Below are 24302 nucleotides of genomic sequence, written 5' to 3' on the forward strand. Positions count from 1 at the left end.
AAGTACTAGTCCATGGCATAGCAATGGTGGTTCACAGAAATGCGAACAGCAGCTGGCTCTGTGTCCTTAGTTAATTTGATTATATCGTTTTAGTTTAACTTAAACAAAGTAATGACCTTATTATTATTTTAAGAAACCTATTTCGAGAGGAGGGAATCATATTTCTTATATATATCCACTTTCAAATATCTTCTTTAGATGTACACGTTGCTAGAGATGGAGTTAGGTTTGTGTGGGGAGAGTAAAAGCATACTAGATTTCACTGATCACAGTTGCTTTAAATTATGCAGTGAAGAGAGAGATGCTGTTTGCACATGAAGAAAACAAGAGAACAGAGGGAACAGAGTGCCCTATATGCCGACCGGACCCGTCCCACAGGGAAGTCTGCTGCCTCCCTGGGGCCCGGGTCAGAGACATCACTAGGAAGCTCCCTGGTCTGGTACGGTCTTCCGGTTACTACCCGCTGTTGGTTATACAGGCTGGCAGTGATGAGGTTGCAGAGAGAAGTCCTGCAGTGATCAAAAGGGACTTCAGGGCACTGGGGCGACTGGTTGAAGGATCGGAAGCACAGGTAGTGTTTTCCTCTATCCCTACAGTGGCAGGGAAGGATACTGAAAGGAACAGGAAAACACACCTGATCAACACGTGGCTCAGGGGCTGGTGCCATCGGAGGAATTTTGGCTTTTTTGATCACGGGGAGGTTTACACGGCACCGGGCCTGCTGGCGGCAGATGGAGTCCAGCTGTCTCACAGGGGGAAAAGGATCATTGCTCATGAATTGGCAGGGCTCATTGAGAGGGCTTTAAACTAGGTTGGAAGGGGGAAGGGGATAAAACCAGGCTCACTAGAGATGAGCCTAGGGGTGGCATGCCAATACCAGGGGTGAAATCGATAGCCCAGCTCAAGTGCATCTACACCAATGCATGCAGCATGGGCGGCAAACAGGAGGAGCTGGAAGCCATTGTGCAGTGGTAGAGACATGACTTAGTCGCCATCACAGAAACATGGTGGGGTGACTCTCATGACTGGAGTGCTGCAATGGATGGCTATAGACTCTTCAGGAGGGACAGGCGAGGAAGGAGAGGCGGTGGGGTGGCCCTGTGTGTTAGGGAGTGTTTCGATTGTCTAGAGCTCAACGATTGTGATGATGATATGGTCGAGTGTTTATGGGTAAGGATGAGGGGGAAGGCCAACAAGGCAGATATCCTGCTGGGAGTCTGTTATAGACCACCCAACCAGGATGAAGGGGCAGATGAAGTGTTCTACAAGCGGCTGGCAGAAATCTCTCAATCGCTAGCCCTTGTTCTTGTGGGGGACTTCAACTTCCCGGATGTCTGCTGGAAATACAACACGGCAGAGAGGAAGCAGTCTAGGAGGTTCCTGGAGTGTGTGGAAGACAACTTCCTGACACAGCTGGTAAGTGAGCCTACCAGGGGAGGTGCCTTGCTCGACCTGCTGTTAACTAACAGAGAAGGACTGGTGGGAGATGTGGTGGTCGGAGGTAGTCTTGGGCTTAGCGACCATGAAATGGTAGAATTCTCGCTTCTTGGTGAAGTAAGGAGGGGGGGCAGCAAAACTGCAACCATGGACTTCCGGAGGGCGGACTTTGGCCTGTTCAGGATGCTGGTTGAGAGAGTCCCTTGGGAGACGGTCCTGAAGGGCAAAGGGGTCCAGGAAGGCTGGACGATCTTCAAGAAGGAAGTCTTAAAGGCGCAGGAGCAGGCTGTCCCTGTACGCCGTAAGAAGAACGGGCAGGGAAGACGACCGGCCTGGCTGAACGGGGAGCTCTTGCTGGGACTCAGGAAAAAAAGGAGAGTTTACCGCTTGTGGAAGAAGGGGCAGGTGACTCAAGAAGAGTACAGGGATCTCGTTAGGTCGTGCAGAGAAGAAATGAGAAAGGCAAAAGCCCAGCTAGAACGCAATCTGGCCGCTGTCGTTAAAGACAACAAAAAAAAGTTTTTACAAATATATTAATGACAAGAAGAGAGCCAAGGAGAATCTCCATCCTTTATTGGATGCGGGGGGGAACATTGTCACCGAGGATGAGGAAAAGGCTGAGGTACTCAATGCCTTCTTTGCCTCAGTCTTTAACAGTCAGACCAGTTATCCTCAGGGTACTTGGCCCCCCGAGCTGGAAGACAGGGACGGCGAGCAGGATGAACCCCCCATAATCCAAGAGGAAGTAGTCAATGACCTGCTACGCCACCTGGACGCTCACAAGTCTATGGGGCCGGATGGGATCCACCCGAGAGTGCTGAGGGAGCTGGCGGAGGTGCTCGCCAAGCCACTCTCCATCATTTATCAGCAGTCCTGGTTAACGGGGGAGGTCCCGGACGACTGGAGGCTTGCCAATGTGACGCCCATCTACAAGAAGGGCGAGAAGGAGGATCTGGGGAACTACAGGCCTGTCAGCCTGACCTCGGTGCCGGGGAAGATGATGGAGCGGTTCATCTTGAGGGCGCTCACAAGGCATGAGCGGGACAACCAGGGGATCCGGCCCAGCCAGCACGGGTTCATGAAAGGGACGTCCTGCTTGACCAACCTGATCTCCTTCTATGACCAGGTGACCCGCCTAGTGGATGAGGGAAAGGCTGTGGATGTGGTCTACCTGGACTTCAGCAAGGCCTTTGACACCGTCTCCCACAGCATTCTCCTAGAGAAGCTGGTGGCTCACGGCTTAGACAGGTGTACTCTGTGCTGGGTAAAAAACTGGCTGGACGGCCGGGCCCAGAGAGTTGTGGTGAATGGAGTTACATCCAGTTGGCGGCCGGTCACGAGCGGTGTTCCCCAGGGCTCAGTTTTGGGGCTGGTCTTGTTCAATATCTTTATCAATGATCTGGATGAGGGGATTGAGTGCACCCTCAGTAAGTTTGCAGATGACACCAAGTAGGGCGGGAGTGTTGATCTGCTGGAGGGTAGGAAGGCTCTGCAGAGGGACCGGGACAGGCTGGATCGATGGGCTGAGGCCAGTTGTATGAGATTCAACAAGGCCAAGTGCCGAGTCCTGCATTTCGGCCACAACAACCCCATGCAGCACTACAGGCTTGGGGAAGAGTGGCTGGAAAGCTGCCTGGCAGAAAAGGACCTGGGGGTGTTGGTCTACAGCTGGCTGAATATGAGCCAGCAGTGTGCCCAGGCAGCCAAGAAGGCCAATGGCATCCTGGCTTGTATCAGAACTAGTGTGGCCAGCAGGAGTAGGGAAGTGATTGTGCCCCTGTACTCGGCCCTGGTGAGGCCGCACCTCGAATACTGTGTTCACTTTTGGGCCCCTCACTACAAGAAGGACGTTGAGGTGCTGGAGCGTGTCCAGAGAAGGGCAACGAGGCTGGTGAAGGGTCTGGAGCACAAGTCTGATGAGGAGCGGCTGAGGGCACTGGGGTTGTTTAGCCTGGAGAAAAGGAGGCTGAGGGGAGACCTCATCGCTCTCTACAACTACCTGAAAGGAGGCTGTAGTGAGGTGGGTGTTGGTCTCTTTTCCCAAGTAACTAGCGATAGGACAAGAGGAAATGACCTCAAGTTGTGCCAGGGGAGGTTTAGATTGGACATGAGGAAAAATTTCTTTACTGAAAGAGTGGTGAAACATTGGAACAGGCTGCCCAGGGAAGTGGTGGAGTCCCCATCCCTGGAGGTATTTAAAAGACGAGTAGATGAGGCACTTAGGGACATGGTTTAGTGGGTGGTGGTGTTGGGTCGATGGTTGGACTCGATGATCTTAGAGGTCTTTTCCAACCTTAATGATTCTATGATTCTATGATTCTAAGGTTGGCAGCAGAGATCACAGAAGGGGCTTGCCTTTGTAGTTTCTCTCTTCTATAGACCAAGTACTAGGAGAAGGATTGGAGTGTCTTTGCAAGAACTATCTTAGGGGCCACATTTGGATAAGGTAACCATTAGAGAAAAAATCTTGGTTCAATGGTAGTAAGCATTCTTTTAATGATTTTTGTCTCAAGCACTATTCTTCTGAAGTTTTACAAGAAGCAATTCAAAATAAATGGTTGAATCCTGCTTTGCCCAAATGTAAATTAAGGTGAATCTCAGGGCTTTCTCCTGATATTATGAAATTTAGTAAGAGCTGAATAAATTTTTTCAAATATTAAAATCATAGTTACATATGATATTTTCTGATTTTTGCAGACATTGTCTGTATATCCTATTTACCCTCTTACCCTCTTTTCTCTCAAATTAAAGTCTGCTTTAAAATATCAGTGTTCAAAATCTTATAATCATCTTCAAAATTACAACAGGAGTAGGGGAATTGAGAACATTTTTCAATAACAGATCTTACTAACTCTAATATTTGCTATTGTACAGTTCCGTAATGTCTGCTATTTTATCTTTGTGTTTTGTCACAGGATGAAAAAGAGAAGCTGACATGGAGTGACCGTATGCCTGGATATGCAGCAAACTTTGGATTGATTTTATTTATGGTAATATAATCTGCATTTCTGCACATTTATTAGGTGTAAGGAACTTTACAATGAGCATCTTGAGTGGAATCCTGAATTAGTATTCTCAAAGATGCTAAAAATATGAAGAAAGTTAGGATTCTAACCTACAGTTTGTGAGAAATATATGTCCTACTAGGAAGACTCATAGAGCTCAATGCCTACCTCCAACTTTATTCTCAAAGGCTGTTTATGAGAGGGCTGTTGGCTGGATGACTTGCTGTAATGACAGCGGCTTGTTACTAGATGCTGTCTCTCCCACAGGGTTTCTGCTCCATCCTCCGTTATTTGATGAAGGGAAGCCCACTGTGTATTTGCTTGTGTGCACAGTATGCTCTGTCAGAATGACATTCAGAAGTGTTGAGCCTACTGAATAGATGACATACAGGTGAAATAAATCTGTTGCTGAGAAGTATGTGTCCAACACACATTCAGGGATGGACTATAGTGTAGTCGAGGAAGACCATGGTATACAATCCTCACTTGAGAACAAGAATAAGGTATGCAGGTCAGCCAACTGTAAAAGTGTGGACACCACTGTCCTAGCGAAATTTCCAACAGATCATAAACAGATCATCAAGCTGCTAGACTTTGTAAACAGCAATAGGAAAGCCTGGCTAAGAAACCTTAAATTACATTGTCAAGGATCCCATTATCCCTCTGGTTACAGAAATTACTGAATGAAAGCATATATTCACATCTAGAGCCAGTATAAAATGGCAATGAAATATGCTGGTTTACACCACAGGAGCATCTGGCATGGGAAATTTACTTAGGGACTACATTATTTTAAAATACCTAAGTGTATTTCTAATATACTGGAATTAGCATATGCTGCAACAGATGTCCTGTGAAGATTTAATTTATTTTTCTGACCGTCAAAAACATTTTATATTCACATTGAAGTCAAATTAATGTATGCATTTTTATAAATATTTGTGTATATATTTATGAAGATATACATATTGTATATTAAGTATATTTTCTGTACATATTAGGTGTGTCATTCAGATTTATGTCTATGTACTTAGAACATTTTGGGTGAGTTTATTGTCCTGAGGCCATACCAAGCATTTGCTTTTTAGACAGAACCTCGAACTGGCATCAGTTGGCACTTTGCTTAAAGCAGAGTATACTGACTATGACTAAGCATATAGCCCTGATTTAGCTTTTACAAGTCATTCTTTTGCAGACAAGGTGCTTACACGTGCTCTTGACTTTAACCACATTTAAATCTCCCCTAAGCATAAGCTTAAAGTGCTTTCCTGAGACATAGCCTATGTTTTACACTCCCTGCTTACTGTAACATCTCAGAGATTTATAAAGGTAAAATGTAGAGCTCCAATTATTCAACTTCTGTTAGTGACTAGTGGAACTATGCTGGCTTTCACCATTTGGAGAAGTGGCCACAATGATTTTTTTAGAATATTTTGGGCATTAGTAAGATCTAAGCACCTACAGGAGACAACTTACAAACCATGCATGAAATTCAAGTCAGCTCTTGACGAAGGAGAGCCAGCTCTGCTTTCCCATGTGGAGATTACAATCTACTCTTTACTGTATGTAATGTTTCTTTTTTTTCTGCTAGATTAGTTAAACAGGAATTGGAAACACCAGACTAAAGTTTGCTGTCAGCTTGTGCAATAGAATTGCACTGAGGAAACTAAATTGGTCTCATCTACCTCCGTTATTATTATTCACACAGACTAATCTTTTTAGCTGTAAGCTCTACATACATAATAGGTGATGAAATCTTGAATTTACCTGTGCGTGTGCGCATATACAGCACACAGACATTGAAGACTCAGATACAGATATGCACATGCACGTGCTGCAATTTCTAGTGCTGCAGAAGTGATTGTTGAATTCTTAATACTACCTTTTCCAGGCCCAAAGGGTCTGGCGGCACAAACCCATAGGTATTTTCCATGAAGATGTCTACATTGCTATAGAATGTTGCTGCTGTGTTCTGTCCCTCCTTCCCTCAGCTTTACATGCCATACTTTCCCTGATGATTCTTGAAGCTGCTAACGGATTTCTTAGTGTAAAACCTTTTCTCTTTATTTTTCATTTGTGTACTTCTTTTGTGTACTTCACTTTTGTGAATCCTCTCTCAAGAACTGTGTTGTATTTTTTTTCTTCCTGGCTTTTGTTCTGTCTCTATTAAGCTAGGTATGCTGTTTGTTTCTTTAAAAGTGTGGGTTGAAAAAAATGTTGGGTTTGGTTCTCTTGCCCAATCGGTCTTGGTATTTTACACCACCAAATAATTCCAAGGATTATTTTGCACATTTACGGATGCTTTAAAATCTGGTCACAGCTCTTTTGTTTTAAACAAAGCCTCACTTGACTGCAGAGGAGGCAGAAGATCCAACCTTGATTTAAGCAATGTCTTTTGCAGGGATCGTAGAACAGAAGTTCTCAAGTCTTATTTTTGCTCAATAAGACCAGTGGTAGCAGGAGGTCTAGGGGGCATATACAAGCTTGGCTTGTGTGCGATTAGTAATAATGTATGTCACAGTTTAGAAACTCCACATTGAGAATGTACATGTTGCGGCAAAGAGTATGTGATGAAAACGTTGGTAGCTGCTTGAAGAGAGCAGGATGGCATGGAGCAGTGCCATCACTGGAGCCTTTCTTTGAGTTCATTGCATTTGGCTCAGTCAGAGGAAGGAAGAAAACCAATTAGTGTCATGGCACAAGAGTTCAGCCTGTTCCTTCTTTTGGACCCTATTGCCCTATTCTTACTCACATGGCATAATACTTGACTTTAGAATAGCCCCACTGGGGAGCCAAAGAACTATTTGGACATTAAATTGTTATCCCACTTGGATGAAGGTATCATTCTAGCCCACGGGGTTTTATAGCTTCCTTCTCAGATCTAGTATGCTTTCCTGTTAGTCTTCATTCATACCAGGCTCAGTAGGTGACCTTTTCTGCAGCCAATTTTCACATCTGTTTCTAAGCAATTCAGTCCTTGACAGACTAGTTTAGATATTCAGTGAAGAACTGTCTGCCATAGTAGGAGATAGAACTGGCCAGATGAAAAGTTGACAATGACAACAAAACTCAAAGTAAGCACCTGAATGAAAGGTGACCATCTTATCTGGAATTTGGGCAAAAGAGGTATTGTAAGGAATGGGAGAAACGCTGTGAAGATACAGGAACCACTCCCTCTCAGTGACTGTCTGGGGAGTGAGAACTATGCTCTCAGTTACTGTGCAGTCCTATAAGCCCTCCTCAATTTTCTCTTGTTGCTGGATGCACAGATAATGAAGACTCCTAAAGGAGTGTTTTTCCATCTGTGTCTAAACAGATGTTTAAAAACAGCTGGGCAGTTGAGGAGTTTCTGAAGCCCTGGTGCTTTTGCAAAATCAGTATCTTTGTTCTTTAAACAGATAAAATATAATTTTTGGGTAACTTTGTGTATCTTGCTATGGCCCTGCATGAATTGAAAAGGCCGCAACAGTGCAAGCCTCTGATAGTATCTCATCCTCCGGTAATATTCCTCATTGCTATGCATTCCTTAAATCCTTTGGTCAGGTTTAAGAGTTTGCTATTCAACTTCCATGACCTGTAATTTCCTCTTTCTCTATGTAGTGATGACTGTCCTTGATGACTCTTCTTCCTGTACTGTTAAGATATCATTTCTAAGTGGAAGCTTGTGATGGAGATAGGTGTCTGTGGAGGCCTAGAGAGCTTGTCATCTCCAGAATGATACATACAAGTTTACTTCGCTGTTTTTCCCTGTCCACCTTCATAAAATTTCAATGTAAAAATTTCAAAGAAAACCACAGGGGAAACAAACAGAAAAAGTATTTGGAAGGTGATTAAAAGGAAGGAATCTGTGGCCCAAACTAAGAAAAAGAAAAGAGCTTAAGGTGACTGTAGAGGTGGAAGGTGAATTAGATTACTGCCAGGTGGTGCTTTTTTGTTTTCTTTATTGGGGGTATTACTCTCTACCGTAGTGATTGCTTCTGCAATGGGCGAGTTAAGTAAAAGTTCTGATCTTTGTGTTCCTGCACCACTTCTGTCACAGCAACAGCTGAGCAGATAGTTCAACATGAATCAGATTTTTGTCTGCATGTTTGGTAAACAAGTCAAAAGAAAAAGATAAAAATAGGCAGAAAAATTAGAACTGTTTTCTCAACACAATGAGAGCTACAAAATGAAAGGAAATAATATTTTATGCCATTTGAAATGTTTTCATTCAAAGTGTTTTATGTTTAGACTTTTTTCTTTAGACCAGTATTTGAATGGAAAATACTAGCATGAAGCAAAAACTCATAATTCACATTTCATTTAAAATCAATAAAACATTTCTTTAAAAAGTCAAAATTAGATGTTTTACTAGATCTAACATTTTATTACTATTTTCGCACAAAACGTATTTGTGAATTTCATCTGGTATCTCCAGGAGTTTCTCCAAATTGTTTTTTTTTTAGTAAGTTTACTAGTTCTCCATTAAAACTAAATGTGCCCAGTTTTCATCTTCAACCTGTAATATAGCTCTGATTCTTGTTCTGGTTCTTTTGCAATAGTACTTTTCCATAAGACAACCTTCCTCTGTATACAGGAATTCAATAAACTATTGCTGGGTCATTAAAATGAACTGTTAAATTTCCTTAAACTTGTGTTGTGAATCTGGGCCCCTAGGCCCATTGAAATAATTGCAATAGTCTAATCTTTCACATTTAGGTAGTCTCTTTCATCTGAGGATCTCACGATGTTTTACCTAAAATAATGAATGTACGTTGGAATTCTTGCCAAAGGCAAATATGAAAGAGAAAAATGTACCCTCTCCCCCTTTCCTGCCATGGCTATGAAAATTTGTTGGGTTTTTATTGTTATTTTATTGATTTTTTTTCATTGTGGGGTGGGGTTTTTTTTAAACCAGAATACCACAGCCCTGTGAAATTCAAATTCTTCTTGTGGGAACTTGACCTTAAGTAGCAGGGCTGACTTTCCTCATCTCGTGGGTCAAAGCCAGCCCATGAAGGATGCCAGGATACCAACTGATTTCTGGGACAGAAATGTAAAGTGAAGCCCTAGTAACCCTGTTTAGGTCACTCTTAAAAGAATAATAACAAGGGAAACTTTTTTTTTTTAAGTTGTGGCAAGAGTTGAGCAAACACAACTGGAGAGTAAGGTGCCACTTCTGCTGTGCAGAAGTGAAGCTGTTTCAGCCAGTAAAGCCTATTTACTTGACTGCACATACATATAGGCCCTTCAGTCCAAGCCATCTGAACCTATTGCCAGATAAAAGACCTTGCTTAATACCTGCATTTCAACCCAAACTACCTGAGTTTCACCAGTGCTGCATGAATAATGTGTGGAGCTTTAATCAGAGAGAACATGCACATCTTCAGGAACTGTTGTGCCAGTTCAGAGTTCTGCATCAATTTTCTTCATTATGTCCCTGTTAGAGAGTTTTGACTTCTCACATTTTAACTTGATTATCCCCATATTATTGTTGCTCTAAGAAATAACCACACAATGCCAATTCGTGGAACAAACCCGACATCAGTCAAAGCTTCTGTTTAAATGCTAGTATCAAACTTGAACTAATCTGTCTGTACATTTCTTTGCAGATTATGCTGACGTTTTCAGCAGTGTTTGGTGTGATTGTATACCGAATCACAACAGCAGCAGCTTTGTCATTCAGCACAAATGAGACAACCAGGTCAAATGTTCGAGTGACTGTGACCGCAACGGCTGTCATCATTAACCTCGTTGTGATACTAATACTTGATGAAATTTATGGAGCTGTTGCCAAATGGCTAACAGAAATTGGTAAAACTATCTCACTACATTCCTCATTAGTACATTACATGTATTGACACGAGAGTATGCAAGGAGGTTCTAATAGGAATATTTCCCACTGAAGAGTGCCAGTGAAAATATTCAGGCCTATGGGGTAAGATGCTGAGACATGCCTCTGTGAACTAGCGGTCTAAGCCGCAACATGCAGTGTGCCACTAATAGGACTAATTAGCCTGGCCATAATGCCATGTTAACGCAGCTGTGCTATTTACAGGATCTCAGCTGGTATTTCTGCATTGCACTGGCTCTTTGCCAAGATCCACTTATCTGGAGCTGGTTGAGAATTTTTGACCTGATATGTATTTTGATACATAACTTTACCTCTAGGAGCTTGGTTTACTGAAAGTCATTGGGTTGTTTCAAAGATGTTGCTGGCTCTAGCAAAGCTACACTGGCAAACGCTTACCATGTTATTTTGCTGATGTGATTTTTACCACGTCCTTACCACTCAAAGGATTTTTTTGCCATTATAGGGGCATGTCTGGGCTGGACTTTTTAATAATAATATCTATTTCAGTTAGGGGTTGGATTTTTTTTTTTTTTAATGTCCTATTGTTACAAGTCTGGCAATGTATTTAAGTCTTTTAAAGGCAGGTCATTCCTTTGACTGCTACAGGGGTTTAGGCTAGAGTTTTGTTTTGTTATATACATTAGGCCAAAGATGTTTACTAATAGGGCCCTAACATAAGATTCTTACAGCTGTCATTAAGTATTGTTTCCCATATTTTTATATATCACCTCTAATTCTAGATGCTTCAAAGTTTAGGAACATAAAGTCAATTATTCAAACACTGAAAATCAATCAGCAACCACAGATGCCTTTAACCGTAGCAAGTGCTATACCTGTCAATTTTGGGCATCTAAACTTAGGCATCCAAATTAGAAACTTTTTGACAATTGAAGCCTGACTCAGTCATTTGAAATGGCAGATTCCCTCCCTTTAGAACCTACAGTGATGTGAAGCTGGCTGGAACTAGCAGACCTCAGATTAAAAGCTTAGGAACTCTTAAGACTTGTGTTTCTTATTCTCACTTTCTCAAGACGCTTTCAAAGTCACAAGTGAAAACATCTCTTTTAGTCCTATTTGTTGAAGAACACCATAAACTAAAGTTTTGTAGCTGTCATAATAGAGGTCCAATCCTGAATTTTTGAAATATGGTCCTGTGGTTTTACCAGTAAGGATAGCCTGATAGTTTAGATTAAATTCGTAAAGTATTTGAAAGAAAGGAAAACAAAGCAATTCAGTTTCACAAAATGCCACCATATGGGGTTAATTTGTTTGTTTATTTCTGTTTTGCATCAGGCTTTGGGCAGAATGTAGCAGGGTTACACAAATGCCCTCTGTTCTAGTGGCATAAGGAAGCTCAGACTTACTGTCCAGGCCAAAATTGTACCCAGATTTTCAGCTTCCATATAACTGACAAGCTGCTAACTGTGTGTGACCTGATCAGTTCTGTCCACTGCACCTGCCCAGGTAAGAAGGGCACAACTGTTAAGACATGACACTGCTGTGTGGAAAAAGTAGGAAGAGATGAAGGTGAGGCTTCTCCTCTCTGGCAGTTTCTAGGCAAACGTTGGGAAGTGCAAGCCACTGCCATTGCCTCTCTGGGGGAAGCACAGAAGGAAAATCTCTCCCTTTGAAACGTGCACCACTCTGAATTGTGAAAGAAACAAGAATTTCTTACTTGCTGATTATTGTCCCCCTGTCACTTTGTATTTAATTCTAATCCTGCTATCTTTATTTAGGCAGCATTCCTAATTAGCCATCAGATTTTTGTTTAAGAAGGGTCCAGTCTGAGTAATCTCTATTGCTACAAATTACATGAGTTAGAAAGTTCATTCAGGCAACTTTCTCCAGTGCTAGGCTCAGATGTCAAATGTAATCAAAATGTTAAAAAAAATTACAATTCATTCATGCTGATAAATGCTCCTTACCTTGTGAACTTTCATTTTGCTGAGCAGAGAAAATCATACTTAATTCTCCTTTCACACTGCAGTTAATTGACAAGCTGAGGAACAGACTTGGGCTGGAGGAACAGCTCTTGACAGCATAAGTTTCTATTCCAACCCCAAGTGCACCTGAATCTTTGTTCAAGTGAAAAATTACTTCTGTAAGCACAAGAATAGTACCACTGATAGCAGTTGCATTCATCATAGGATCAAAGTAATGGATCTGCCTCAATACCTGCTGAATCAGTGCTTGGGGGTAAAAAAGTAATAGTTTTGTTGTAATCAATACAGAGAGCTCGTACAGGATGCACTAGGACTCGACGCACCTCTTGTGGACCCAGCAAAGCAGGGCACTGATCCCCCCCGTATCTCAGATCAGACCAGCAAAAGTGCAGATTATTTCCTGGTATTCTCAGGTTGAATAGGTCGTCTTCACCACATCAGATGGTGTCAGACGTGACTTACAGTTCATTTGCTCACTTGTAACTTCACTCAGGTCAAGGAAGAACCAGTTAAATGGGGATGAAATCAAAACTACTTGTGTTTGTGCCTCATGAAGACAGCAACTCCTTCAGTCAGCTAAGGCCCATGCCACAGATAGCTCATTCTCTACCTGGAAAGTTTCAGCTGCCCAATTTTGGTGTAACAAGCTGCACAATGAACCATATATTATGAGTATATAATTTTTTCGGGGAAAGTTTTCTCTCTCACTAATGCATCTATTCGGGCTGGATGCATTTCTTGTGTAGCAGACTCCACTAGCTAGAGGACAAATTCTATGCATGCCTCTATTGGTATGGTATAGTATACCCAAGTGTGGGGAGGGAGTGAAGTGCTGAGCGAGTCTCTGGAACCATATATGGTGTGCAAATTTTCATCCAGAGGCTGAGCTCATCTTTGTGGGAATTCTCCGTAAGGCAAAGGCTAGGATTTTTCTCCCTCAAATTAAAAGCTGCACCGCTGTTATTCGATATTCCTGTTGCCCTGAGCTGTTGTCCTGAGGATCTATCCAGCATATGGGGTCATCTACAAATTGTTCAAATCCTTTGAAGGTTTAATTAAGCTTTTCTATACATATAGGTGAATGATGGCTTAGGGCTCATCAGATTGTGTGTTGACCTTTTATGAAAATATGTCTGAAAGTATTACAAATAAATCTGGGCAGTGGGGACTCATTACAGTTTTGCTATTCCTTTAGTGCTCAAATAAACACCATGCTTCTTTTTTAAGAAAAAAACCCAAAGCAACCAAAACACCCAAATTGTGCCCCAAAACAAAACTGTACAAGTACAGCAGTATTTTTAATGAAGTCCTTAAAGCCAGAGCTCTGGATCTACCTTATTATTTCACACTTCCATTGTGCTACAGAAATTCAGTCAAGAACATACCACAATAAAATTATCTGCTCTCACATTTGTTAGCGGCTCAGGATGAGCATGGCAATACAAGAGTTTAACCCATATAGAATCTTTAAAAGAGGATCCTACTGTCAATTTGATAAGCCTCTGTCTTATACTTATGTGTTCTGTTGCTAGAAAATTTCCATGGAAATTGGAAATAAATCTGGGAACAGAGTAATGAATACTGAAAATGTTTAAGACACATTTTCACAAGTTATCTAAAGATGTCTAGAAATGTAGAATATATATAGTGAATGGAGAAACATTAGCAAAAATGTGCATTTATTTTGCATGGCAATTAACAATTCACTTAATGCCTTATTCAGAAAGGTACTTAGTGTTGTGTTTAGCATTAAGCACATTAATAATCTCATTATAGAAAAAAAGGCTTGTGCACACAAAGTTAAGAAGGATTTTAAGGTGTTTTTTCCGGATGAAAGTCTTTGTACTTTGCTTTCATCATTCATGAATTGAGAATATTAAAGTTTTATTATTTCAGTTGTGTAACTGATATACTGATGTATGTTAATATACATATGCTTGTATACATTAAAGCCACTTATACTGCTTTAGCTTTATGCAATTGAATATCAAGATCCAATTATTTTTTTCTTCAAACTCCAGATAGGTAGTAGGAGAACCATGTAAATATATAATAATTATTTCTATATATTATTATTAATAATATATATTATGTTAATAAAATATATTTAATGATAGTCTATATTTAATAATATAATAGATGTCAGAGTAAATGACAGAGGAGTTCTGTGCTAAGATTTCACAGATGTGGCCTGAAGCAGAGGAAGGTGATGTGGTCTGCCCAGGTCTCTCAGCAAGGCGATGGAAGAGACTGGAAAAGTGAGGTATTGTCAAGTCCAGGCCAGGTGTCAAGATCTGTTGGGCTTTTTGCCACCAGCGTATTGGATAGACAGACAAGAGCAACTTGGGATAAGCCGTCAGAGGTCTATCAGAGAATCAAGTACATTATGTTGTCATTATTAATGTTTCTATCAAAGAATCTTCAATTTCCATATGGAAATTTGGAAAGAATCTCTGGAAATCAGGAGTCAGTCACAGAGCTAGTGTGCATTGGTACAATTAAAAGTACAAAAGAAAAAACAGTATGAGCTCAATGTTTGCAGTTTGTTTTTGTATTTGGGGATATCAGGGATGTTTACATATTTACTAATTGATTTCTCTGGTTTGCTTCCCCCTCGCTCCAAAGAGGTACCAAAAACAGAGAAGACCTTTGAGGAGAGACTGATTTTGAAGGCATTCCTACTGAAGTTTGTGAATTCTTATGCACCAATTTTTTATGTTGCCTTTTTTAAAGGAAGGTAGGATAAATGTCCTTTATTTATAGATATTTATGTATATAGATATTTATGTGTATATATATGTCTATATTAGTGGATCTGTGTTTAAAGATGGGCAGAAAGGGCTATCTAACTAAGTCTGGGACTGGCCACCTTCACCAGCTATGAAAAAATATCATAAACAGGGAGGGTTGCCTAAAGCTTGCTTTTGAATGTCAGGGTATGATGTTGAGTACTGTCCTGTCTCTCTTCTAAGAAGATCATTGTTCTGAAATGCAACCATTTTAGTTTTCTTTCTAAAATAAGAATAATCCACACCTCAGAAAATAATTCCTTTTAGTTAAAAAAGGGTGTTGCATTTATGAGTGAATGGTAGCGCTTACAGGGTCTTCATTTTCCACATTTTAGCAAATTTTTCTTGTAGCATCATTTAGCAAAGAAATATTTTCTTGTTTCGTTTAAAATTATGGAACTACTTTCTCTTTTACTTTCTCAATGTTTTGCACTATTCGCCCGTACCAAGTTAAATTAAGAAATAGTTATAGTCAACTGGAAGTTGCATGTTTTGGAAAATGAACTGATTGACCAAAAAGCTAATTCAGCTGTCCTGCTAAATAAGTGTGACTTCCTATGGGTTCAGGATCATTGTCTTTTGGGACCCAGTTATCCACAGTATAACACATGCTTTTGAATGGGAAGCTTAAAATGATTGTTTGCTCAAACTTTGGCAAAAATGTTTAAAACATTTCGGATTCTGTTTCATACCATTTTTCTGTTCCTTTTGGAGGCTGTAAATCTGTACTCGTCACTGATCCTATTCAACATCATTGATTTAAGAATTAATGATACATTTTACCAGCAGTTGTAAATATTGTAAGACATTAATGAAAAGTATCACCGATTTCTTTCTTTTTTAACCATTTTTTTGTGTTGTATGGTTATAATAAAGTCAATCTCACTGTTTCTCCCTGTGTAGTCAGAAGAGCCTTGACTGTAAAAATAACTCCATTCAGGGCATTACTGAGATGCAGGAGAATGTGAGTTAGGATATGTGTTCCCAGTTTTGTTTGTGATCTCTAATCAAGAGAGGGAGATTATTATTACTTTTTAGCACAGAAAAATATTTCATTAAAATTATTTCATCAAGATGTAGCAGAAAAACATTTGTAGATGCTTACTACTTTGAAATAATTTTAAATAATCAAAGTTGAATAGGTGTAGAGTCTTTTAAAATTCATGTTGAATTAGCTAGTTCTGAAATATTTTAGCTAATATGAATGAAGAGTTATGCTGTTAAAGTTAACTTTTTTCCTATTTTTATATTATTTTATATATTGTTATTACTTTCAGATTTGTTGGCCGTCCTGGTCATTATGTATATGTGTTTGAGGGTTATCGAATGGAAGAGGTAAGTACATATGAACTTCAAACAAAAAAATCCTTAACAGAAAGAGATATGTATACAGTATATTTCAGTGGAGTCTAGACAATAAGGGAAAAGTAGATAACATATTAAAACAAGATGTTAAATCTTCAACATAAATAGACAAACCCCAAATTTTCCATCTGAGGCACCTGTATGTTCTTTCTTTCTGCAGTTTTGAGTACTTCATGGTCTTTCTTAGGTGAAGCTTCACCATTTCTATGCTTTACAACTCAGCTCTAAGGCACAAACATTACATGATTTGACTGAGGCCCTTGGGAAACCTACGGCAGAGCTGGAACTTGAATCTGCCTTCTCATTCTGTAGATCACTAGAAGCATAGCAATTTTAATAGCCTAAAAAGCTATAGCCATTTTGTGCTAAACCTGTAAACATTTTTTATTTTTTTTCAAAATTCCTTTTAACTGCTGCGGGTATTCCCTTGAAAATCGATAGAGGTACTGAAGGTTTTACAGTAAAGCTTATGCATAAGTCTTTGCAATATTGAAGACTTTCTTACCCCTTGGGAGACATCAGGTTGGAAGAGTATTGGTGATACTGCATTATGTTTATTACATTGATTATATAGTAAATATTTTAAAAGGAAATATAGTAGCCCCAGGGCACAGTAAGTTATTTCAGAGCTCTGCATATTTTCCATAATGCAGTTTTATGAGTAGAGATGAAATACCTTGTTAAGCATAGAATTGCAATGATCAACAAGCTCCGTGCTCCTGCGCAAATTGGTGGCAGGGGCGACGGGCACATATAGACATCGGTAGCTCTCCCAAGTGGGTACTTTTAAATTAATTCTCTTACTCCCTTCACACTCTACGGTTTTGTTTAATTACAGTGTGCTCCAGGAGGCTGTTTGATGGAACTCTGTATTCAGCTGAGCATCATTATGCTTGGAAAACAACTGATTCAAAACAATCTGTTTGAAATTGGAATCCCGTATGTATCTCAGCCTTCTCCATTACCATGCATTATTCCTATGACACAGTAAATTAAAGACTTGATCCTTATTCAACTGAATGGGACTTTTGCCACTGCCTTCAGTGGGTTCTAATTGAATGTGATGATAAATCACATTTTTGGTTGCGATGAAATGATCTGGCTGTATTTTATGTTGAATAATTGGCTATATCTGCAGTAAATGGCTTAAAGAAAGTGATTGAATATATTAAATAATTGATCTAAATTAATTTTAGAAACCTGGGAAAACAGGCAAGGTATGATAGATCTCTTGGGAAGTTTTAGAGAAGCTTTCAGGGTAGCAGTATTGAATACAAATTAGTATAAAGTGGAGGAGAGATGGTGTGGAGAAAAGCAATAGCTCATAAAAGATGTTAAAATGTATTACTTGATCTATGACTATTTTATGGGTTTATAGATGAAGTCCACACATTTCTAAGGTGCCTGTATGTCAGTATGATGCAGGAGCTAGAGTATGGGAGAGATGCTGACATGCTACTCAGTGGCTGTCTGCCACAGGTTGCTTAGTGCACTGTGTCCTCTGCTCCAAATACAGCAAGAAATCTCTCTTGGTCTGTCTCCAGTGTCAAGGGGATCTTCAGGCACTGAGAATCCACTAAGAATGTCCTGCTCCTGCCTCTTGTGAGATTTGCTCTTGTTTCTGTTAACTGAATCATCCTTGGTGGCAGTGGTCTGTGAAATGTTGTATTAGATGAAGAATCTGGCTTAGACACAAGCCTCGACTCCACTGAAGTTAGTTAGAATCTTTCAACTCTGGTGTCAGTAGCTTTTGGACCACATCCCTAAGGAAGGCCTTGAAGATGCTAACTAGAAACCAAGATGAGTGATGCTTAAAAGGTTATGAATTATTTTTAAAATGAGCCCTTTTCCTCCCTTTTCCTAGTAAGAACTTTTTTTTGGAAGTAATTTAAGTAGAGAGAAAAAAAAAATTCCCAAACAAATCAAATGTGGGTTATGGATGGTTTCATTACTCTTGTGTCAAAGTTCAATAGGGAGGCCTGTTTTCTGTCTACATCTCATTGAGTTTACAGTTTATTTTGAGAAAAGGGTGGTAAATCATCCCCAAAATATCTGATATGTTGAAGGCTTAAAGCTTTCTCAGTGTAAACCTAGTGTGATTTTTTTTCCCGTCTTCCAAAACCTTACTGTTACTGGACTTTTTTAATGGGGATTTTATGATGTTAGAAATACAGTATTTATTATTTTTGACTCATGAAAGCAGAGGCTGATCCAGTCCAAACTGAAAATTCCTGTCAAATTATTTCTCAATTCCCTCACTACAACTCTTGGTGCAAGAACGTAACAATTTCATCCCATTTTTCTCCCTCATTTCTGCTCCCCCACCCTTCTGCCAACAACCTATGGTGGCCTCAATTTTTAAAACTGAATAACTGTTTAAAAACAAACATACTTTCATCCTCTCCTTCCCAGAGAAATACCTCATTTCAGTCACAATGCTATCTTGTCATCCTGAAATAAGCACATCTGGTTTTCCTTTGCTTGTCTGCATTCTCAAGAAAATCACGTGTATATCTGTAGGGCTTGGCCCTTCTCACCGGACCTGATTGCACCAGGAGAAGCACAGTGCTTTACTGAACACTTAAGTTAATTACATCAGAGTTAGCCTTCTATTTCTGCATGGACCACTCTACTGGTTTGGACTAGATCCTTAATGGTACTCTATTCTACCTCATCTGCCCCACATACAAAGGCACACAGATACACTTTGAGTACCGATCAATCAGTTTTTCAGAAGGCTCTGCATTGGTCTGCTGGACACATATAAATCCAGACCAAAAGCGACTCCGAACATGCATGTGTTGCACAAGTAGTAGTTCTGGCATGCCTGTGTCTCACACGTAATCTACTATGTCTATACATGCTGTTAGGAGATGTGACAGATGTATAGATAAACATATGCTCGCTCTCTGCCCTCCAGCCTTCTTGTCTGGCTTCCTACTGTATCCTATTCTTTTTGTTCTGCTACCTGTTTTCCTTGGTAATCTCTTACAGTCAGCTCATCTCCTCTGTTAGATCATCCTTTTTCTACCAGTAAGTTTTTTGTTTTCCTTCGCAGGATATCTCTGTCTTCATCAGACCCTTGTTTTATTTTCCAGTGTCTACTTTTGCACAGGCTACGCACTGTGATGAACAGTCCTCCTGCGGCAGAAAGATAGATCAATCATTTCTATCTCCAGTTTCAGCAGCTGCATTTTTTTTTCCCCTTGCCTTGTGCCTCTTTGGAGGGAATGAGTGTCAGAGTGAATAACACAGATTCTTCCATTGGGTCCCTGTATTTTCACTGAGGGCAGAGTACAAGTGCTGCAATCAACCTTACCCATATGGAGAGGCAGAAGGGACTATCATAAATGGTGATTTGTTCTTCAGAATCTGGAACTGTCCTCTGTATGTCTGTAACATGGAAGTATCTCTCTGCTAAGTTATATGATGACCCAGATGAAAAGAGTTTTCTTCCTTATTGAAATCTCGGGATTTCAGGATTATTTTCCGAAAACCTTTTGATTTCATTCACCATAAAACCCAAGGCATTTTAATTGCTTTGCAGAAGATCACAAAGCCTTACTCCCATTTGCTGTCTCTTTCCTTCAAAAATACTAAGTAGATGATAGACTGAGTTTATAAGCAACAGCCATCCATTATGTCTCTAGTGCTTCAAATGTTGCCGCAATAGGGAACCATCATTCTATGTCTTCATTCTGGCTTATCCACAGTCAGTGCTGGCTGAAGAGTTATGGAGTTAAACTTCAGATGGCAGCTCTGCATTGTTTGGGGTCATTGCGACACATCCTTGCTTTTTCCTTCAAAGTTTCTGAAGAAACTGCTGCACAGCTACGACGGATGTGACTTGCTGGTCTTCTAAACCTTTCTGTGATTTCTTTTTCAATTTCTGCACCCAAGAATATCAAAACAGCTAGGTAAATGCAACAACAGTTGAATTATGGAAAACTAAGCCTTCTTGAATTGAAATGTGTGTTCTGTGGGGCTGGAATTCACAAGTTTAACAGATGTAAGTATTCCACAGTTCACTCAGATGTGTTACATACCATAATTCTTTTACTGTTGCCACAGGAATTGACCCTAAAAGGATGCAGGGCTTGAGACCCTTAACCTAGAGTTCCTTTAAGACTCCTTTTCTTCAGTTCTGTTTTTCTGAACGAACTGAAAAAAATCCGTGTGGTTATTTTATTACTCTCTGTCTTTGACCTTGGTGAGAAACCCTTAGGGTGAAATCCTGACCCTATTGAAGTCAATGGCAAAACTCCCATTGACTTTAGTGAGGCCATGATTTTGGCCTTTCTATCCAACATCAGTTTCCATCACTTACTTCAAAATGTACTTAACTATGCTGGAAGAGAATACCAAGAGTCAATAAAATCAATTTGAAGACACCCTTTCATAGCTATTATCTTTTATGTTGCTTTTCACCTTTAATAAATTATTCTTAATTAAGGGGGTATTTTTTTGCTTTTCTTTTTCCTTTCCTGTTTTCGGTTGTTGTTTTCTTCTGTTTGAGAAATCAATAAATCCCAAACTCAACTGAAACTTCCATAGAATCCAGGAGGTCTGAGTGTGTCAAGGAAGCATGACTATACCATAAATTTGTGGAACAGGATGAGAGATTAAAGTCCTTTTGTTCTCCCCCTGCCTCCTTCTTGTACCCCCTACCTGTGAATATGAGAAGGTCTCTCCTTATGTGAACAGACTGTAGGAATATGACTGAAGAAAAGCCTCGACCTTCAGTGCTCCTTCCCCAAAGCAGCAAACAAAATTACAGGCAAGGACACAAAAGTCTGAGTCACTGCACTTCCTTTTCTCTAGACACAAGTGCTCCAGCTACTCAACCTAATTTTTCTGTCTAGCTTTCTCCCTGTACCCTTTTCTGTCATGCTACAAAGGAAAAAGCATCAACTGGAAAGATAGCCTTAAAAACCACCTGATATAAATAATCATTTATCCCTGGCAGCTGGATTCTAGGGGGTTTCTGTCTTTTCATGTAGATTCTCCATTTGCATCTCTGTTCTAGCAAGTATTGCCTTGCAATACTTCAAATCCAGTTCTTGGTAATTGTAACAGGTGATCTGCCTTTGCAGTACCCAAGGGCATTTGTTAACTGACAGTCTTGAGAAATTGGTAAACTGATCCTCAGTTCCAATCTTTCTGGCAAGCTCTGGTGGAGATACATCATGAGGACTGCACAGCCACTGAAGACAGAAAGACTCACGCCAACAAAATAATTTTCCTGCATCTGTCCTATTTCAACCTGCCTCCCAACTGCGCTGCCTTTCCAGCCTCTATATGTTCCACTCTGTCTCACTCCACAAATTTCTCATTTTTCCCAAGTCATCTTCATGTCTTCTAGATCCCCTAAATCCTGCTACTCCATTTTACTGTATAAATAGAGCAATTGTTAGATCATCTGTCTGTTTTTTTAAAAGGAGGCTTTGTGTAAGTGCACCATGTGCTTACAGCCCAGCCAGGATCACTTGATTTTGTTTTCTCTCTTCTTTTTCTCATCTCAAAATCTTGTGGGGTCTTCAGGGGTGGGGCATTTTCCTGTAGTGATTTTATGCTCTCTTCAGATGCTGATTACCTTGCATGATGGGATGCTTATTGGTTATATTAGGAACTACAAACAGCATAATTAAGCCATGTTCCCACCCTTTATCTAACACAACAGTTTGGTGCCAATTCCTTGTGAGAAACTGCAGCATCATTTTTAACTGCTCTAGACATAGCCGCCTGACAAAAACCTGTTCTTGTTTTTTTTTCTTCCTGATCCTACATTCTTGGTGCCGGGAAAGGATATAGAGCATATTATCTTGAATGCCATCATGTGGCATGTACAGCACAACCAGGTGATCAGCATGTCAGCACGGCATTTATGAAAGGCAGGTCCTGCTTGACTAACCTGATCTCCTTCTGTGACAAGGTGAACCACTTAGTGGATGAGGGAAAGGCTGTGGATGTTGTCTACCTAGACTTTAGTAAAGCCTTTGACACCATTTCCCACAGCATTCTCCTGGAGAAACTGGCTGCTCATGGCTTGGACAGTCATACTCTTCACTGGGTAAAAAACTGGCTGGACGGCCGGGCCCAGAGAGTTGTGGTGAATAGTGTTAAATCCAGTTGGTAGCTGGTCACAAGCGGTGTTCCCCAGGGCTCAGTATTGGGGCCAGTTCTGTTTAATATCTTTATCAATGATCTGGATGAGGGGATTGAGTGCACCCTCACTAAGTTTGCAGATGACACCAAGTTGGGTGGGAGTGTTGATCTGCTTGAGGGTAGGAAGGCTTACACAGGGACCTGGACAGGCTGGATCGATGGGCCAAGGCCAATTGTATGAGGTTCAACAAGGCCAAGTGCCAGGTCCTGCACTTGGGTCACAACAACCCCATGCAGCGGTACAGGCTTGGGGAAGAGTGGCTGGAAAGCTGCCTGGCAGAAAAGGACCTGGAGGTGTTGGTCAACAGCCGGCTGAATATAAGCTGGTAGTGTGCCCAGGTGGCCAAGAAGGCCAATGGCATCCTGGCTTGTATCAGAACTAGTGTGGCCAGCAGGAGTAGGGAAGTGATCGTGCTCCTGTACTCGGCACTGGTGAGGCCGCACCTCGAACACTGTGTTCAGTTTTGGGCCCCTCACTACAAGAAGGACATTGAGGTGCTGGAGCACATCCAAAGACGAGCAATGAAGCTGGTGAAGGGTCTAGAGGGCAAGCCTTATGAGGAGCGGCTGAGGGAACTGGGGTTGTTTAGCCTGGAGAAAAGGAGGCTGAGGGGATACCTCATTGCTCTCTACAACTACCTGAAAGGAGGTTGTAGCGAGGTGGGTGTCGGTCTCTTCTCCCAAGTAACTAGCGATAGGATGAGAGGAAATGGCCTCAAGTTGCGCCAGGGGAGGTTTAGATTGGATATGAGGAAAAAATTCTTCACTGAAAGGGTTGTCAAGCACTGGAACAGGCTGCCCAGGGAAGTGGTTGAGTCACCACCCTGGAGGTATTTAAAAGATGTGTAGACATGGCACTTAGGGACATGGTTTAGTGGTGGACTTGGCAGTGCTAGGTTAACGATTGGACTCGATGATCTCAAAGGTTTTTTCCAACCTAAATTATTCTATGATTCTATGATTCTATTTTATGATTCTTCTTTCATGCTATTCAGTCTCCTCAAGAATGTATCTTACTTTTTGATATTCACTGGCAAAAGGACCAGAAATAATGTCTCTTCTACAGTTCTACAGTTTTCTCTGTTTGTCCAGATTCATATGGCTACTAGTAGGGTCATGAAACTTTGCTGCATGTGCTTCAGCACAAAGCTTCTCAGAGACTCTTCCTGAATGGACAAACCTATCTCTTTCTCACTGGTGGGGCTGCGTGGCTTGCAGAAATCAGAAGCTAAAATAGCTCTTGGTTATCATTGTCTGTCAACTTTGTTTAAAATTTTTCATCTGAGTAATTAAAAAACAGGTTTCACACAAGTGTATTTAAAAAGTTTACTCAGTTTTAATAACACAATCATATGTGCAGCTATAGAGCTCTGCAAAACTAATTTTCATTGCCCTATTGCTGTATAGCTGGAGAATAACACTGTGCAAATCCCTGTTCTCTGTTCCTTTAACTTTCTGACACATTTCTGTTTGGTCTGAAAATTCACATGCTTGGATATGACACAAAGGTACATTTTTTGTGGAAAATTTGAAAGAATTAATTTGGCTTGCTTTCAGTTAGTTGATCCTTTAAAAAATTACATAAAAATAAAAAGAACAACACTCTTCAAAGCTTAACTCAAAATGGTTAAAGGTGCAACTCCTCATGCCTGGCTTATAGACAGCCAGATGAAAAATTAAAAATTATTCCGAGTAACTGAGCCCTGGATTTAGTGTATTCCCAAATAAACATTAAAAACAACAACTATTGTTTTAGTTACTGGGT

The 24302-nt window shown here is 40.6% G+C and overlaps 1 protein-coding gene across 1 annotated transcript in view; it reads left to right on the forward strand.

The window, feature by feature from the left end:
• ANO2 (anoctamin 2) overlaps positions 1–24302 on the forward strand; it is a 213668-nt gene that overhangs the window by 160972 nt on the left and 28394 nt on the right. Inside the window, exons 15-19 of the mRNA XM_076328786.1 lie at positions 4353–4427; positions 10034–10235; positions 14844–14955; positions 16285–16342; positions 17211–17311. Of these exons, the coding sequence (XP_076184901.1) occupies positions 4353–4427; positions 10034–10235; positions 14844–14955; positions 16285–16342; positions 17211–17311 (548 nt within the window). The remainder of the gene's footprint in view (positions 1–4352; positions 4428–10033; positions 10236–14843; positions 14956–16284; positions 16343–17210; positions 17312–24302) is intronic.

Source organism: Aptenodytes patagonicus, chromosome 1 (assembly GCF_965638725.1).
Source record: "Aptenodytes patagonicus chromosome 1, bAptPat1.pri.cur, whole genome shotgun sequence".
Lineage (NCBI taxonomy): Eukaryota > Metazoa > Chordata > Aves > Sphenisciformes > Spheniscidae > Aptenodytes > Aptenodytes patagonicus.